The sequence below is a fragment of the Oncorhynchus tshawytscha genome, linkage group LG14 (assembly GCF_018296145.1).
Source record: "Oncorhynchus tshawytscha isolate Ot180627B linkage group LG14, Otsh_v2.0, whole genome shotgun sequence".
NCBI classification, from domain to species: domain Eukaryota; kingdom Metazoa; phylum Chordata; class Actinopteri; order Salmoniformes; family Salmonidae; genus Oncorhynchus; species Oncorhynchus tshawytscha.
In genome coordinates this window covers 11,802,868-11,815,569 of record NC_056442.1, presented here as the reverse complement: position 1 = coordinate 11,815,569, position 12,702 = coordinate 11,802,868, and the positions used below count along the sequence as shown (strand labels likewise).

Here is a 12,702-nt window from a genome sequence, read left to right as displayed (position 1 = left end):
AAAGACACGGTAGCAACACAACATCGCAGCATCACAACAAGGTAGCAGCACAAAACATGGTGCAAACATTATTAATCACAGAAATCTATTTAATTAGATATTTAATGAGGGAAGAAACCAAAAGCATAAATGCGCAGAGAGAGCAGCCATATCTGAAATAGTATCGCAAGTAAGTGATTAATAAACAAAATGACATGATTTATGAGCGGTTTTTAGACCATCCCATTTCAAATGGATACTGTTATAGGATGGATAACATAACTTTCAGTCCAAATGACCTTGCTGGATTAATGGTGCAGAGATGATATGAGATAGATTAGGATGAGGTTTAGTGTATGATGACTAACACGTTACAATGCAATAATCCGTGACAGGCAATCACAATCAAATGCTAAGCAGCGTCTAATTAAATATAGTCTTGATGGGTTTATTATGGCATCTGAACTGAATAATCTATACAGTATGCGTCAAAAGTGTTGGGTCTCATGTTTTGATGCTATAGCGTGAAAGCACAGCGGGATATGCAAGCCCTGACATCGTTTGGACGCGCGTGGAGCTGTCTTTGGTGCTGAATCTCCTTCCCTCTCTCTCGCTCTCTTTCTATCTATTTGACGCTTACTCTCTCTCTCTCTCTCTCTCTCTCTCCCACACACACGCGCGCGCGCGCGCTTGCAAATGAAGCAGGTGAGATGCTCACTGCGTGCTCAACATTCTGATTGATTGCCCTTTGGAGTCGCGACGATGCTAGTGCGTCGGAACGCACCAGAAGTAACCAGCAATCCTTGATGAAGAACGCAAAGCTATTGTCCTTATAAATATAAATAGCGACTTTTGTTGTTTTTGAAACAACGTCTTTAAGATGATATTTGTGAGAAGGTCTCTACGATTTAATCACATGGCTTTTACAAAAATATATCGAGGATAGAGCTGGAAAGCCACAGGAACATTCTGAGCGGCGGCGCGCACACGTTTGGACCTATTTTCTGGAGACCACCGGCAGATGCTGTAACGCAAATTGGATAAAATGCCTGCTCTGTTGGCGAAAATGAGCTCGAGAAGCGCCTGGTGGTTCTATGCATTCAATGTCGTTGTTTTGAGTATTTGTGGATCCACACATGCAGCAAGTAAGTCAATTGCAAGTCTGTTTACAGTAGACTAGCCTATTCGATATCGGTGTTTAAGGTTGCCAAATATATCTGTCACACTCTGACACTCATCCAACTCAACTTTTGGTATGATATTTGAGAGGTATATATCATTTTCCCATAATGATTCTGGTGAGCTAATGTTTTAACACATTCGGACACTTGTTATGTTAGGCTAAGAAAATGCATTTGGTGTGCTTTGAATTAATATTAAATTGTCTTGTATTCAATTGCATGGTGTCTATGTTGACTTCAAATTGACAGGTGTTAAATGCTTATTAGGCTACTCAATGTAGCTGTTTTGGAGAAGTCATAGGGCGGCGCACAATTGGCCCAGCGTCGTCCTGTTTAGGGTTTGGACTGTGTAGGCCGTCATTGTAAATACGAATGTGTTCTTAAAACTTCTTCGGGATCGGTTTCCCGTCATTGTAAATAAGATATTGTTCTTAACTGACTTGCCTAGTTAAATAAAGGTTCAATAAAAGTCAGATGAGGTAGGCTACTGTATCGGGTGGTTTGCTGGGACACTCCCTCTTTCCATCACCTGGTGGCAGTGTTTCACACTATTGTTCACGCACGGCATAAAATAACCATGGTCCTCTTTCAGAAAGTTGTAATGGACCATTGCTATCAGTTTTGCCTGAGTCATCCTTCAAAAGCTCTTCAACATCCTCCAACAGTCAGCTGCCTCACACCGCAAAGCTGAACAGAAGAGAGGGTAAGTATTGCCACGTTGACTGTAAGCAAAATATTGTCAGATCTAGTGAGGGATTTGGCTGCATTATTAGAATCAGAAGATTAGATTCAGATTCAGAGATTCAGAGTGTTTAATAGTCACACGTACAGGGTTGCAGGTGTGGTTGCAGGTGTGGTTGCAGGTGTGGTTGCAGGTGTGGTTGCAGGTGTGGTTGCAGGGTAAAGTGAAAATCTTCGGCTCCGAGCTCCAACATACAGGACTAAGTGAAATAAAATACTGAAAATGGTCATAAAAAACAACAACAATAGAAATAGCACTATATACGTCATACCTCTAGCAGTGATGAATAAATACATGTCCATTGGGGTGGAGGCAGAGTAAAGACTGTTGAGAGGGTGAGGGGGGATGACCATAGGGGGAGCAGCATGACCACTGAGTGGGTGTGAGGACCAAGTGAAATAAAAACAATGACAATTATGCTAAAATGAAATACATCAATAATATACATATTAACAACTGCAACAGGGATGAATGTCATTCTTAATTGTCACAGACACAGACACACACACACACACACACACACACACACACACACACACACACACACACACACACACACACACACACACACACACACACACACACACACACACACACACATACCCATTGTACCCTTTCCTGCTCCAGGAGAGGGTGGCTGGGCCCCGGAGCGGTCAGACAGACAGCCTTGGCTCCAGCTGGACCTCAGGGAGAAGATGGAGATCACGGCCATCGCTACACAGGGCCGTTCAGGGAGCTCTGACTGGGTGAGCAGCTTTATGCTGCTGTTCAGTGACTCTAGCCTGGCTTGGAAGCAGTACGGACAGAGCGAAGACACTGGGGTGAGGCTCTGCCTGTCTGGCAGGTTGATGTTCATTGTCATGAGTCTTGCCCTGGAGGCAGAACTAAGAGGCTTTTCCTTCTAGAGGGGCCAGCTGCAAAGTCAAAATTGTCTATATCGTATAAATTCATGAAAACTACAATGTCACCGGATTTAGGTTAAAAGTTGGGTGAAAAAAATATGAAATTCCCTTATGTTAATTACTAATTGTCATGTCCCTTCAAAAAGCATAATAAGAAAAATAATATTTGTGTAAGTCATAAGAAGTAGGGATTCATTTCAGGTCTTAAGGGGATTCCTTCCTTGGCAGATATTATAAAGACATTTTAAAGCTGTAAATGGGAGATTTTGGTTAAGTACAGCAGAGAAAAGTAGAATGTGAAAATGAAATGTTTTGCTGTAATTAATGGAAGAAAATAGAAAGAAAGAAAATAAGAATTAAATAAAATGTCACACTTCTGAAAACACCAAATGTAAACTTTTGTTTACCTCATCAACCCCCAGCTATTTTCTGCTCTCTGTACTTGAGCGCTCTCACCTCAGAAGCTTCGGGTGGCCGCTTGAGAGTTACACAGCATAAAACACAGTCTTTTGGCCTCTAGGGTACAGCGCTTCCTTTTTGCTTGACTTGAATTACTTTATTTTTGGGGGTTTGAACTTTTGAATTGATTTCTGTGGCCACTGGGCCCACCAGAGACAGAGGTCGCATTGCTTCTTCCCATGCTGAAAGGCTAAACAAATGGGCTCAGATGGGCTTAGGCCTCCACAGAAGAATCAATACAAGTCATGAAAGAGCTTTATCTTCCCCTTAAATCTCATGTTCCTCCTCGTTCCTCTCAAAAGTTGTGAGGAAGAAATAGAAAAACTGCATCTTGACACAAAAGCAAAGCCCTCAATTTGCCCTCGTTAGTATCATTGACTGTCTACTATTCCTGGATTTTTTTTCACATTACCTTTGAATGAATGATTACTTTTCATGATCTGTTACCAATTGGAAAAAAACTTTGATTTGAATGTGTTTGACCGTTCTAGTAAGTACTGTATCTATTCTCCCTCTCCTCTACCCAGCAGACATACAGAGGGAACACAAACTCAGAGGGTGTGGTCCAACACAAGCTGGTCCATTCCATCACAGCTAGGTTCCTACGCTTCATCCCACTGGACTGGAGCACTACAGGATGGATCGGCCTCAGAGTGGAGGTCTATGGCTGTGCATACAGTGAGTGGATCATCACATCAGGCTGTCTCTAGTCAGGATATTGTTTGTGTTAGTGATGCGCAGATCAGCTGTTTGTTCACCCGCAACCGTCCTTGATAAAGTGAAAATCGGAAGCCCGCAAAGTTTTTGACGGGCCTTTTTAGATAGGTCTATGCTTATGATTTCCGAAATTTTTGTATGTTATTTGTTACTCAACTTGTCTATAATTAGGTACAGTTGAAGTCGGAAGTTTACATACACTTAGGTTGGAGTCATTAAAACTTGTTTTTCGACCACTCCACAAATTTCTTGTTAACAAACTATAGTTTTGGCAAGTCGGTTAGGACATCTACTTTCTGCATGATACAAGTAATTTTTCCAACAATTGTTTACAGACAGATTATTTCACTTATAATTCACTGTATCACAATTCCAGTGGGTTAGAAGTTTACATACACTAAGTTGACTGTACCTTTAAGCAGCTTGGAAAATTCCAGAAAATTATGTCATGGCTTTAGAAGCTTCTGATAGGCTAATTGACATCATTTGAGTCAAGTTGTTATTTTGAAGCAACATCTCAAGACATCAATCAGGAATTTAAAGCTTGGTCGCAAACGAGTCTTCCAAATGGACAATGACCCCAAGCATACTTCCAAAGTTGTGGCAAAATGGCTCAAGGACAACAAAGTCAAGGTATTGGAGTGGCCATCACAAAGCCCTGACCTCAATCCTATAGAACATTTGTGGGCAGAACTGAAAAAGTGTGTGCGAGCAAGGAGGCCTACAAACCTGACTCAGTTACACCAGCTCTGTCAGGAGGAATGGACCAAAATTCACACAACTTATTGTGGGAAGCTTGTGGAAGGCTACCCAAAACATTTGACCCAAGTTAAACAATTTAAAGGCAATGCTACTAAATACTAATTGAGTGTATATAAACTTCTGATCCACTGGGAATGTGATGAAAGAAATAAAAGCTGAAATGAATCATTTTCTCTACTATTATTCAGACATTTCACATTCTTAAAATAAAGTGGTGATCCTAACTGACCTAAGATAGGGAATTCTTTGTAGGATTTAAACGTCAGGAATTGTGAAAAACTGATTTTAAATGTATTTGGCTAAGGTGTATGTAAACATCCGACTTCAACTGTATATGTAGCTTCTCTTCTGTCATTATTTGTGGCCCTGGAAGAGTAAATAAACCCTTGCTCACCAGAAAAATGTAATAAATTGATAGAATTAATGCTTTAACCTAGTAGACATCACTAAAGTTTGTTTTAGCTTTCCTCTTTAATCTCTGCTTCTCTCGTGCAGCAAAGACGTTTAGGGACGGGGGAAAAAATGCAATAATAAAACATTTAAAACTGGAAAGATTATTTGGCTCGCGTACAGTTAAGCCCTAAAGCTTAGGTTTAGGCTATGCACTAACGCCAGACAAAATAATGAAAGAAAAACCTTAATGTAGCCCATAGATAAGAATTGCACAAGAATTATACATTTATGGATTTTTAATGCATTATTTCTCTTTATTTAACCTGCCCGCCACACAATGTTAAATTTAAGTCCTTCATAACGACCAAACTAGTGGCAACTGAGCTGCCACCAACTTGAAGGAGACGATACCTTAACTTTGCTGGAGTACTGAAACTCATCATCCTGAGATGTTTTTAAGTGATGTCCAACACCTTCCTAGGGTCTGGGAGCACTAACAGAAAAGGTTGAAAACTATATTTTGGTGTTTTGAATCCTGTTTAGTGCAGAATTAGATACCTTCTCTTTTGGTGCGGTTTCCTCCCTCTAAAGCTTCTAAACACCATTATAATGTTTTGAATTCTGTCGAGTGCAGAAATAGATCCCTATTTCTGAAGTGTCTTAACGTTTCACGTTGTTTTAAATATTTGCCATTTTATACCATTTTGGCAGACATTGTCAGGCATAGTGTTCAAATCACCAGCAGTAGCTGTAGGTTGACCTGAAAAAATTGAGGATTCTGCTCTTGCCTCTTTTGTTGACAACCAGGTTCTTCTTCTTTGGTATTATGGCGGTCCGCAAAGAAATGTTGTACTGCCACCCACTGTATCGGCTGTGTATCAGCCAACTAGTTGGTAGTATAAATTCATTACACTTTGTGAAAAAATTGCACTACCAACTAAACCTACAACCATCAAAACCTCACCACTACTTGGCCCAATCGGATTATTTTGGTAAAATGAAATGAACAAATCATTGAAATGACTTGGGGTATTTTGACAATTTATTGAGACTGCTATGAAATGACAGAGGGGATACAGCTATGTAGGAGAAACAGATTGAAGGGAGCATGGAATTTAACCCCGGTCTTCGGTGGGGAGAGGGGTGACGTGTCTAAGCCAGCTACATTAGGCCTACAGCTATACCACGGGCTCTACACGACTTGCATTCATTTTTATTAAGTATGGTATATAGTGCATTCGGAAAGTATTTAGACCCCTTTCCACATTTTGTTACGTTACAGCCTTATTCTAAAATGGAATAAATCGATGGTTTTCCTCATCAATCTACACACAATACCCCGTAATAATGAAGCAAAAACACATTTTTAGAATTTTTTCAAATATATAACAATGAAAAAATATTATATCACATTTACAGAAGTATTCAGACTCTTTATTCAGTACTTTGTTGAAGTAGCTTTGGAAGTAATTACAGCCTCGCGTCTTCTTGGGTATGACGCTACAAGCTTGGCACACCTGTATTTGGGGAGTTTCTCCCATTCTTCTCTGCAGGTCCTCTCAAGCTCTGTCAGGTTGGATGGTTGTCCTTCTGGAAGGTTCTCCCATCTCCACAGAAAAACTCTGAAGCTCTTTCAGAGTGACCATTCGGGTTCTTGCTCACCTCCCTGACCAAAGTCCTTCTCCCCCGATTGCTCAGTTTGGCCAGGCGGCCAGCTCTAGGAAGAGTCTTGGTGGTTACAAACTTCTTCCATTTAAGAATTATGGAGGCCAATCTGTTCTTGGGGACCTTCAATGCTGGATATATTTTTGGTACCTTTCCCCAGATCTCTGCCTCAACCCAATCCTGTCTCGGAGTGCTACAGACAATTCCTTCAACCTCATGGCTTGGTTTTTGCTCTGAAATGCACTGTCAACTGTGGGACCTTATATAGACAGGTGTGAGCCTTTCCAAATCATGTCCAATCAATTTAATTTACCACAGGTAGACTCCAATCAAGTTGTAGACATATCTCGAGGATGATCAATGGAAACAGGATGCACCTGAGCTAAATTTCGAGTCCCATAGCAAAGGTCTGAATACTTTTGTAAATAAGGTTTTTCTGTTTTTTATTTGTAATACATTTGCAAATATTTCTAAAAACCTGTTATCGCTTTGTCATTATGGGGTATCGTGTGTAGATTGATGAGGTTTATATATTTTTTTGTACAGTTTAGAAAAAGGCTGTCAAGTAACAGATGGGATCTGTTGGGAGGGATCTGAATACTTTACGAATGCATTGTATGTTGGTTGTTTTTTTTGTTGTCAATTTCAATTCACCCCAGAATAGTTTCTTACACTGTGGCTGTGTGGTTGAGCAGGTCAAATTCAAATGAAATGTACTATGTTATTGCCCCTCCCCCTGTTTCTAATCTGTCCAAATAAACCGTTGGAAAAATAAAGGTGGAATTCCACACAAAAAATACCCATAGGCCCTTATCATCAATCAATAAACCATTGATTGTATGAGAAACACAGTTTTTGTGTTTTTATACATGCACTGAAACCCCTCAAAAGTGTTGTTTTCACAACACTGTCTTAAAAAGTTGAAGAACCACTTTGGGTGTTTCAGACTATTTTGTTTCTGTTTTAGAACACATTCTGTGTATTAAAACGCTCACATTGGGTTTACATTCAAATACCCCCCAAACACCAGATCTCAGATTAGGTGCACTACTTTTCATGGTTATTTTTACAGTGTAACTGCCCTTCATCCATACAATATGTGTGTGTGTGTGTGTGTGTGTCTGATTATATACTAATGTATTATAAAGCGTTAGCACAAATTTTAACATTATGCTAATATTCAGTATATGGGTAATCTGACTGTGCTTTCTTCAATGTTTATCTTCATCCACTATTGGTTCACAGAGTCAGATGTGGCAAACTTCAACGGCAGGAGTGCTCTGTTGTACCGGTTTAACCAGAAGTCCCAGAGAACGGTGAAGGATGTGATCTCCCTCAGGTTTAAGAGCTACGGGGCAGATGGGGTGCTGGTGCACGGGGAGGGACACAGAGGAGACTACCTGACATTGGAGCTGCACCACGGGACCCTGGCTCTGCACCTCAACCTGGGTAAGCACAGGCCAATGGTCTCATACAACTACTATTAGGGAATGGTGCTATCATTATGACAAAATCAAATATACACTAAAAGATGCTGATTCTGAAAACTCCTCATTCAACCTACTGTGTCTGTGTTGTACTCTTCTTCTTCCCTCCTCCTCCTCTCCCTCTTCCCTCTCTCCAGATGACGCTAAGCTCTACCCCAGCAGTGGGAATGTGTCAGTGGGCCTGGGCAGTCTCCTGGATGACCAGCTCTGGCACTACGTCCTAGTTAAACGCTCCAACAAGCAGGTCAACCTCACCGTGGACGGGCACACACGTCACCTCAGCACCACAGGTGTGGAAGACTCACTGGAGGTGGACTATGAGGTGCGTCATCACTCATTAATGTACTGTATTTCATTAGAGCCACTGCAAATTATGCGGCATAATTAATTATGCGCCATCAATCATTCATTCATCCATACATTACTGAATGATATATATATTTAAATGTTTTTTTTGTGTGTAATCAATCAGTAATGTTTTGTTATGAATCCATTCTCTTTGTGTCTCACAGCTCAGCTTTGGAGGGATTCCTATACCCGGTAAACCAGGAATCTTCCTTAGGAAGAACTTCCATGGCTGCATAGAGAACCTCTACTATAATGGAGTCAGCATTATCAACCTGGCCAAGCGACGCAAGCTCCAGATCCACAGTGTGGTAGGGATCTATACTATACATAAAGCATCCTGAATGTACACTGGTCAAGCATACTGTATGTACCCCATGAAAAAAAAAAACTACAGGGCCCCCTAACATAGAAATCAGAATGTTTCAGATTCAAATAACGTACTGAACAATATGTGTTATTAAATGTACTAACTGTGAGCTTCTGCTGCTCTGTACTACAATTGTGCAGATTCTAGTTTCTACTTTCATCCTTTGCCTATATTTTAACAGTATTGCAAACGTTTTTGGTTCCTAAATTTAAAAAAAATGCTGTCTGTGTCATGAGATTTTTATGATGCTTTATTATAAATAACTAAACAATTGGTGACTTATTTTTTTAATATATGGTATTGTAGTCAGTTTCAATGAAGAAATTACCAATGATCCATGTTTAAGATTAAATAATTGATTACCAATTCTTATAAACAAGGCTAACCCTCTACTGCCCATAATTCCTAAATATATGCCTAAATAACATACCCAAAATAAAAACAATTCCTGAACTATGTGGACTGCAGGCATAAATGTGGTACCTACAGAGAGCAAGCATCTGTGAGACTGCAACTGTAGTGTCAAGACATTATGTGGTTCATTCCTGAGTAAGTTCCAAACGAGATAAACCATAGCAGAACATACTCTGAAACAGTATTTTGCCCGTCCCCGGGCAGGCTTGGGTAGAACAGGTTAAGGCATTTGCCCTTGTGTTTGTTCCCTGTAAACAAAACTCAGAGTTTACCCTGCACCATGAGCCCAGGTCAAGCCTTCTTGCTTATAATGTCTTTTAAAATGACATTTTCTAGCTAACTGGTTTTCATTTGAAAGGGTGGCAAGGCTGTTCAACCTGCCTTGGCACATTTCAGATCTTAGATTGTTCTTTGGAAGTTTCAGCTTACTGAAGGCACGTTCACCTCCAGCAACTGTTGCAGGCATTGTACAGAAGATTTGCAGTGCAACGCATATCTCTCTCAAAAAATGCTCTGTAGCTGCAACTTGTGGATGGCATGTAGGAGCTCTACAGGAGAAAGTGGCACCGTATATCATCTTTAGACCGCACCTCATTTTCAAATCCATCTGTGAGATCTTTGCGGAGTACTTGTTTCTCAATTTGTGGCAAGATACACACATTTGGTTTTTGGTGAAATCTCCTTGTGTATAGCTGCAATCGCGTGGAACCGCAAGCACTGTGTTGCGAAATCCAGTGTCTGACTTCTGTTCATTTTCCTATGTCATCTTCAGTCTCGTCAGGGAAAGGTTTTATTTGTTTTCTGTCGGCTCCTCTGTTCACTGTGAAACTGAGCAGTTCCACCCCATTCATTTGCCCCGTGGAGGCTTCTGCCAAAAGAGCTTCACCATTGATTACGCAGAGCCTGTATTTCTTCCTGTAGTGCCTTAATGTGAGCTGCTTCAGTGTCCACTGAAATATTTCCTGACTGCAGAATTAGGCTTCTATACTCAATACACTGCAAAACTCTTACCCAGAAAGTGAGCAGGAAGATTGCCTTGAAAGACATTAAGTAGCTTTTCAGACCTTTTGCCTCAGATTTGGCTTCTTGTTTGTCAGGCTGCAGCTAGCAAGAAGCATGTCTAGGGCCTTGATGATAGACGGTAAATGAGTTGCCACTGGTCGGACCGCAGCAATACGAGCACTCCATCGCGTGTCTGAAAGGCGGTTAAGACAGCAGCCAGTATTTTCTTTGAGAATGGCCCATCGCTCTGGGCTGGAACTGAACAGATTGTACAGACGATTCACACAGACAAAAAAGGTTGATACTCCTGGTCACGGCTGAGCTGCATGTACACCCACAAGAATAAGAGTATGGGAGGCACACGGTGAGTATGTGGCCAGTGGATTCTTTTGCAGTGTGTGTGCCTGAACTCCCTTCACTTTCCCTGACATATTTGTACCATTTATCATAGCCTTGACCACGACAATCTGTTTTGTCAATACCATGCCCTTCCAATGCACTCAAATCATTTCGGAAATTTCACTGCCTGTTTTTCTAGCAAAGTCTTTAAATCCAAGAAAACGTTCAATTAATTCCCAGTCACCTGTTTCCTGAACTTTATCTTTGTGTACATATCTCACCAAGAATACATTTAGCTCAGTATGGGAAATGTCTGGAGTTGCATCATATACAACCGAGTAATAGATGACATCTTCTCTTTCATAAAGTATTGTTTTCAAAAACCCTTTGACCACATATTCCTATGAACTCGTTGTGGCTCTCAGATCTGAGGTAATAAGACTGTCGTGCTCCTTTCCTTTTGTCCGTGACTTTCTGTAAGTGCTCACGTAATAGCGGGTCATAATTTGACAACAGTTCAAGGAAGCCTAGGTAATGTCCATGATGCACATCATCAAGATTGAGTGATTTCTGTCAGAATGGTAGATTCCTAGATGCGATGTACAGTGTCATCCAAAATCCATCCTACAAGTGCTCTGTTTTTATACATTTTGGACTGGATTTGTTTCTGCAGCTGACTGTCTATACCTGTAGCTGTTGTTACGGTATGCTGGATATTTTTTCATTTCCAGTAACAGTTCTTGGGAGACTCACTGATGATATCGTATAGCCATCCTTACTATTCAGAGAACTGGGTGAAGGTTTACTTTGTGGTACCTACAGCTCATGAGAAAAAAAGAACACATGGAATGCAATATAATGCCTTTACACTCTTTCTATAAATAAGCCAGTCTCTCTGCAACTTTTCTCTTCCGTTTGCTGACTTACTGTAAATAGTTGGGGAATGGCTTGCCTTCTGAGTCTGGGTGCATGCTTTTATACAGTTCTGTCTCCTCACCACACCAGTTGGCTAGTCTGCGAACAATAGCTTCCCTTTCAAAACCTCATCTTCCACACTTCGAATCTGTCCATTCTCTTCCTTTCCCTTATTACTTGCTTGTTCAATCTCTTCTGTCACTCCTTTACTGGCACAGCTGCTACTCCTTAACTCCTCTTCATCCTCCCTGCTCTCCTCTGCATCAGAGTCTGTCTGACAGCTTTCTGCTGACCTGGGGCTCTCTAGGCACTAGGAAATGAGTAAGCAAAGGGAAGTTTAGGTTTAATGTTCACTCCTACAAAGGTTACCATACTAAAAATCTACTACAAAATGAAAAAAACGTTTTAATAGTATAAGTCGGAAGTTTACATACACTTAGGTTGACTGCGCCTTTAAACAGCTTGGAAAATTCTAGTTGGTCAGAAGTTGACATACACTAAGTTGACTGTCCCTTTAAACAGCTTAGAAAATTCCAGAAAATGATGTCATGGCTTTGGAAGCTTCTGATAGGCTATTGACATCATTTGAGTCAATTGGAAGTGTACCTGTGGATGTATTTCAAGGCCTGCATTCAAACATAGTGCCTCTTTGCTTGACATCATGGGAAAATCAAAAGAAATCAGCCAAGACTTCAGAAAAGAAAATTGTAGATCTCCACAAGTCTGGTTCATCCTTGGGAACAATTTCCAAATGCCTGAAGGTACCACATTCATCTGTACAAACAACAGTACGCAAGTATAAACACCATGGGACCACGCAGCCATCATACCCCTCAGGAAGGAGACGCGTTCTGTCTCCTTGAGATGAACGTACTTTGGTGCGAAAAGTGCAAATCAATTCCAGAAGAACAGCAAAGGACCTTGTGAAGATGCTAGAGGAAACAGGTACAAAAGTATCTATATTCACAGTAAAACAAGTCCTATATCGAAGTAACCTGAAAGACCGCTCAGCAAGGAAGAAGCCACTGCT

The 12,702-nt window shown here is 40.8% G+C and overlaps 1 protein-coding gene across 1 annotated transcript in view; it reads left to right on the top strand.

Annotated features, from left to right (window-relative positions):
- Nucleotides 1-731: 731 nt before the first annotated feature.
- The window catches only part of LOC112267727 (contactin-associated protein-like 5), a 30,764-nt gene continuing 18,793 nt past the window's right edge, over nucleotides 732-12,702 (top strand). The window contains exons 1-7 of the mRNA XM_042297045.1: nucleotides 732-1,124; nucleotides 1,753-1,863; nucleotides 2,530-2,723; nucleotides 3,794-3,941; nucleotides 8,046-8,249; nucleotides 8,425-8,609; nucleotides 8,800-8,943. Of these exons, the coding sequence (XP_042152979.1) occupies nucleotides 1,025-1,124; nucleotides 1,753-1,863; nucleotides 2,530-2,723; nucleotides 3,794-3,941; nucleotides 8,046-8,249; nucleotides 8,425-8,609; nucleotides 8,800-8,943 (1,086 nt within the window). The 5' untranslated portion in view covers nucleotides 732-1,024. The remainder of the gene's footprint in view (nucleotides 1,125-1,752; nucleotides 1,864-2,529; nucleotides 2,724-3,793; nucleotides 3,942-8,045; nucleotides 8,250-8,424; nucleotides 8,610-8,799; nucleotides 8,944-12,702) is intronic.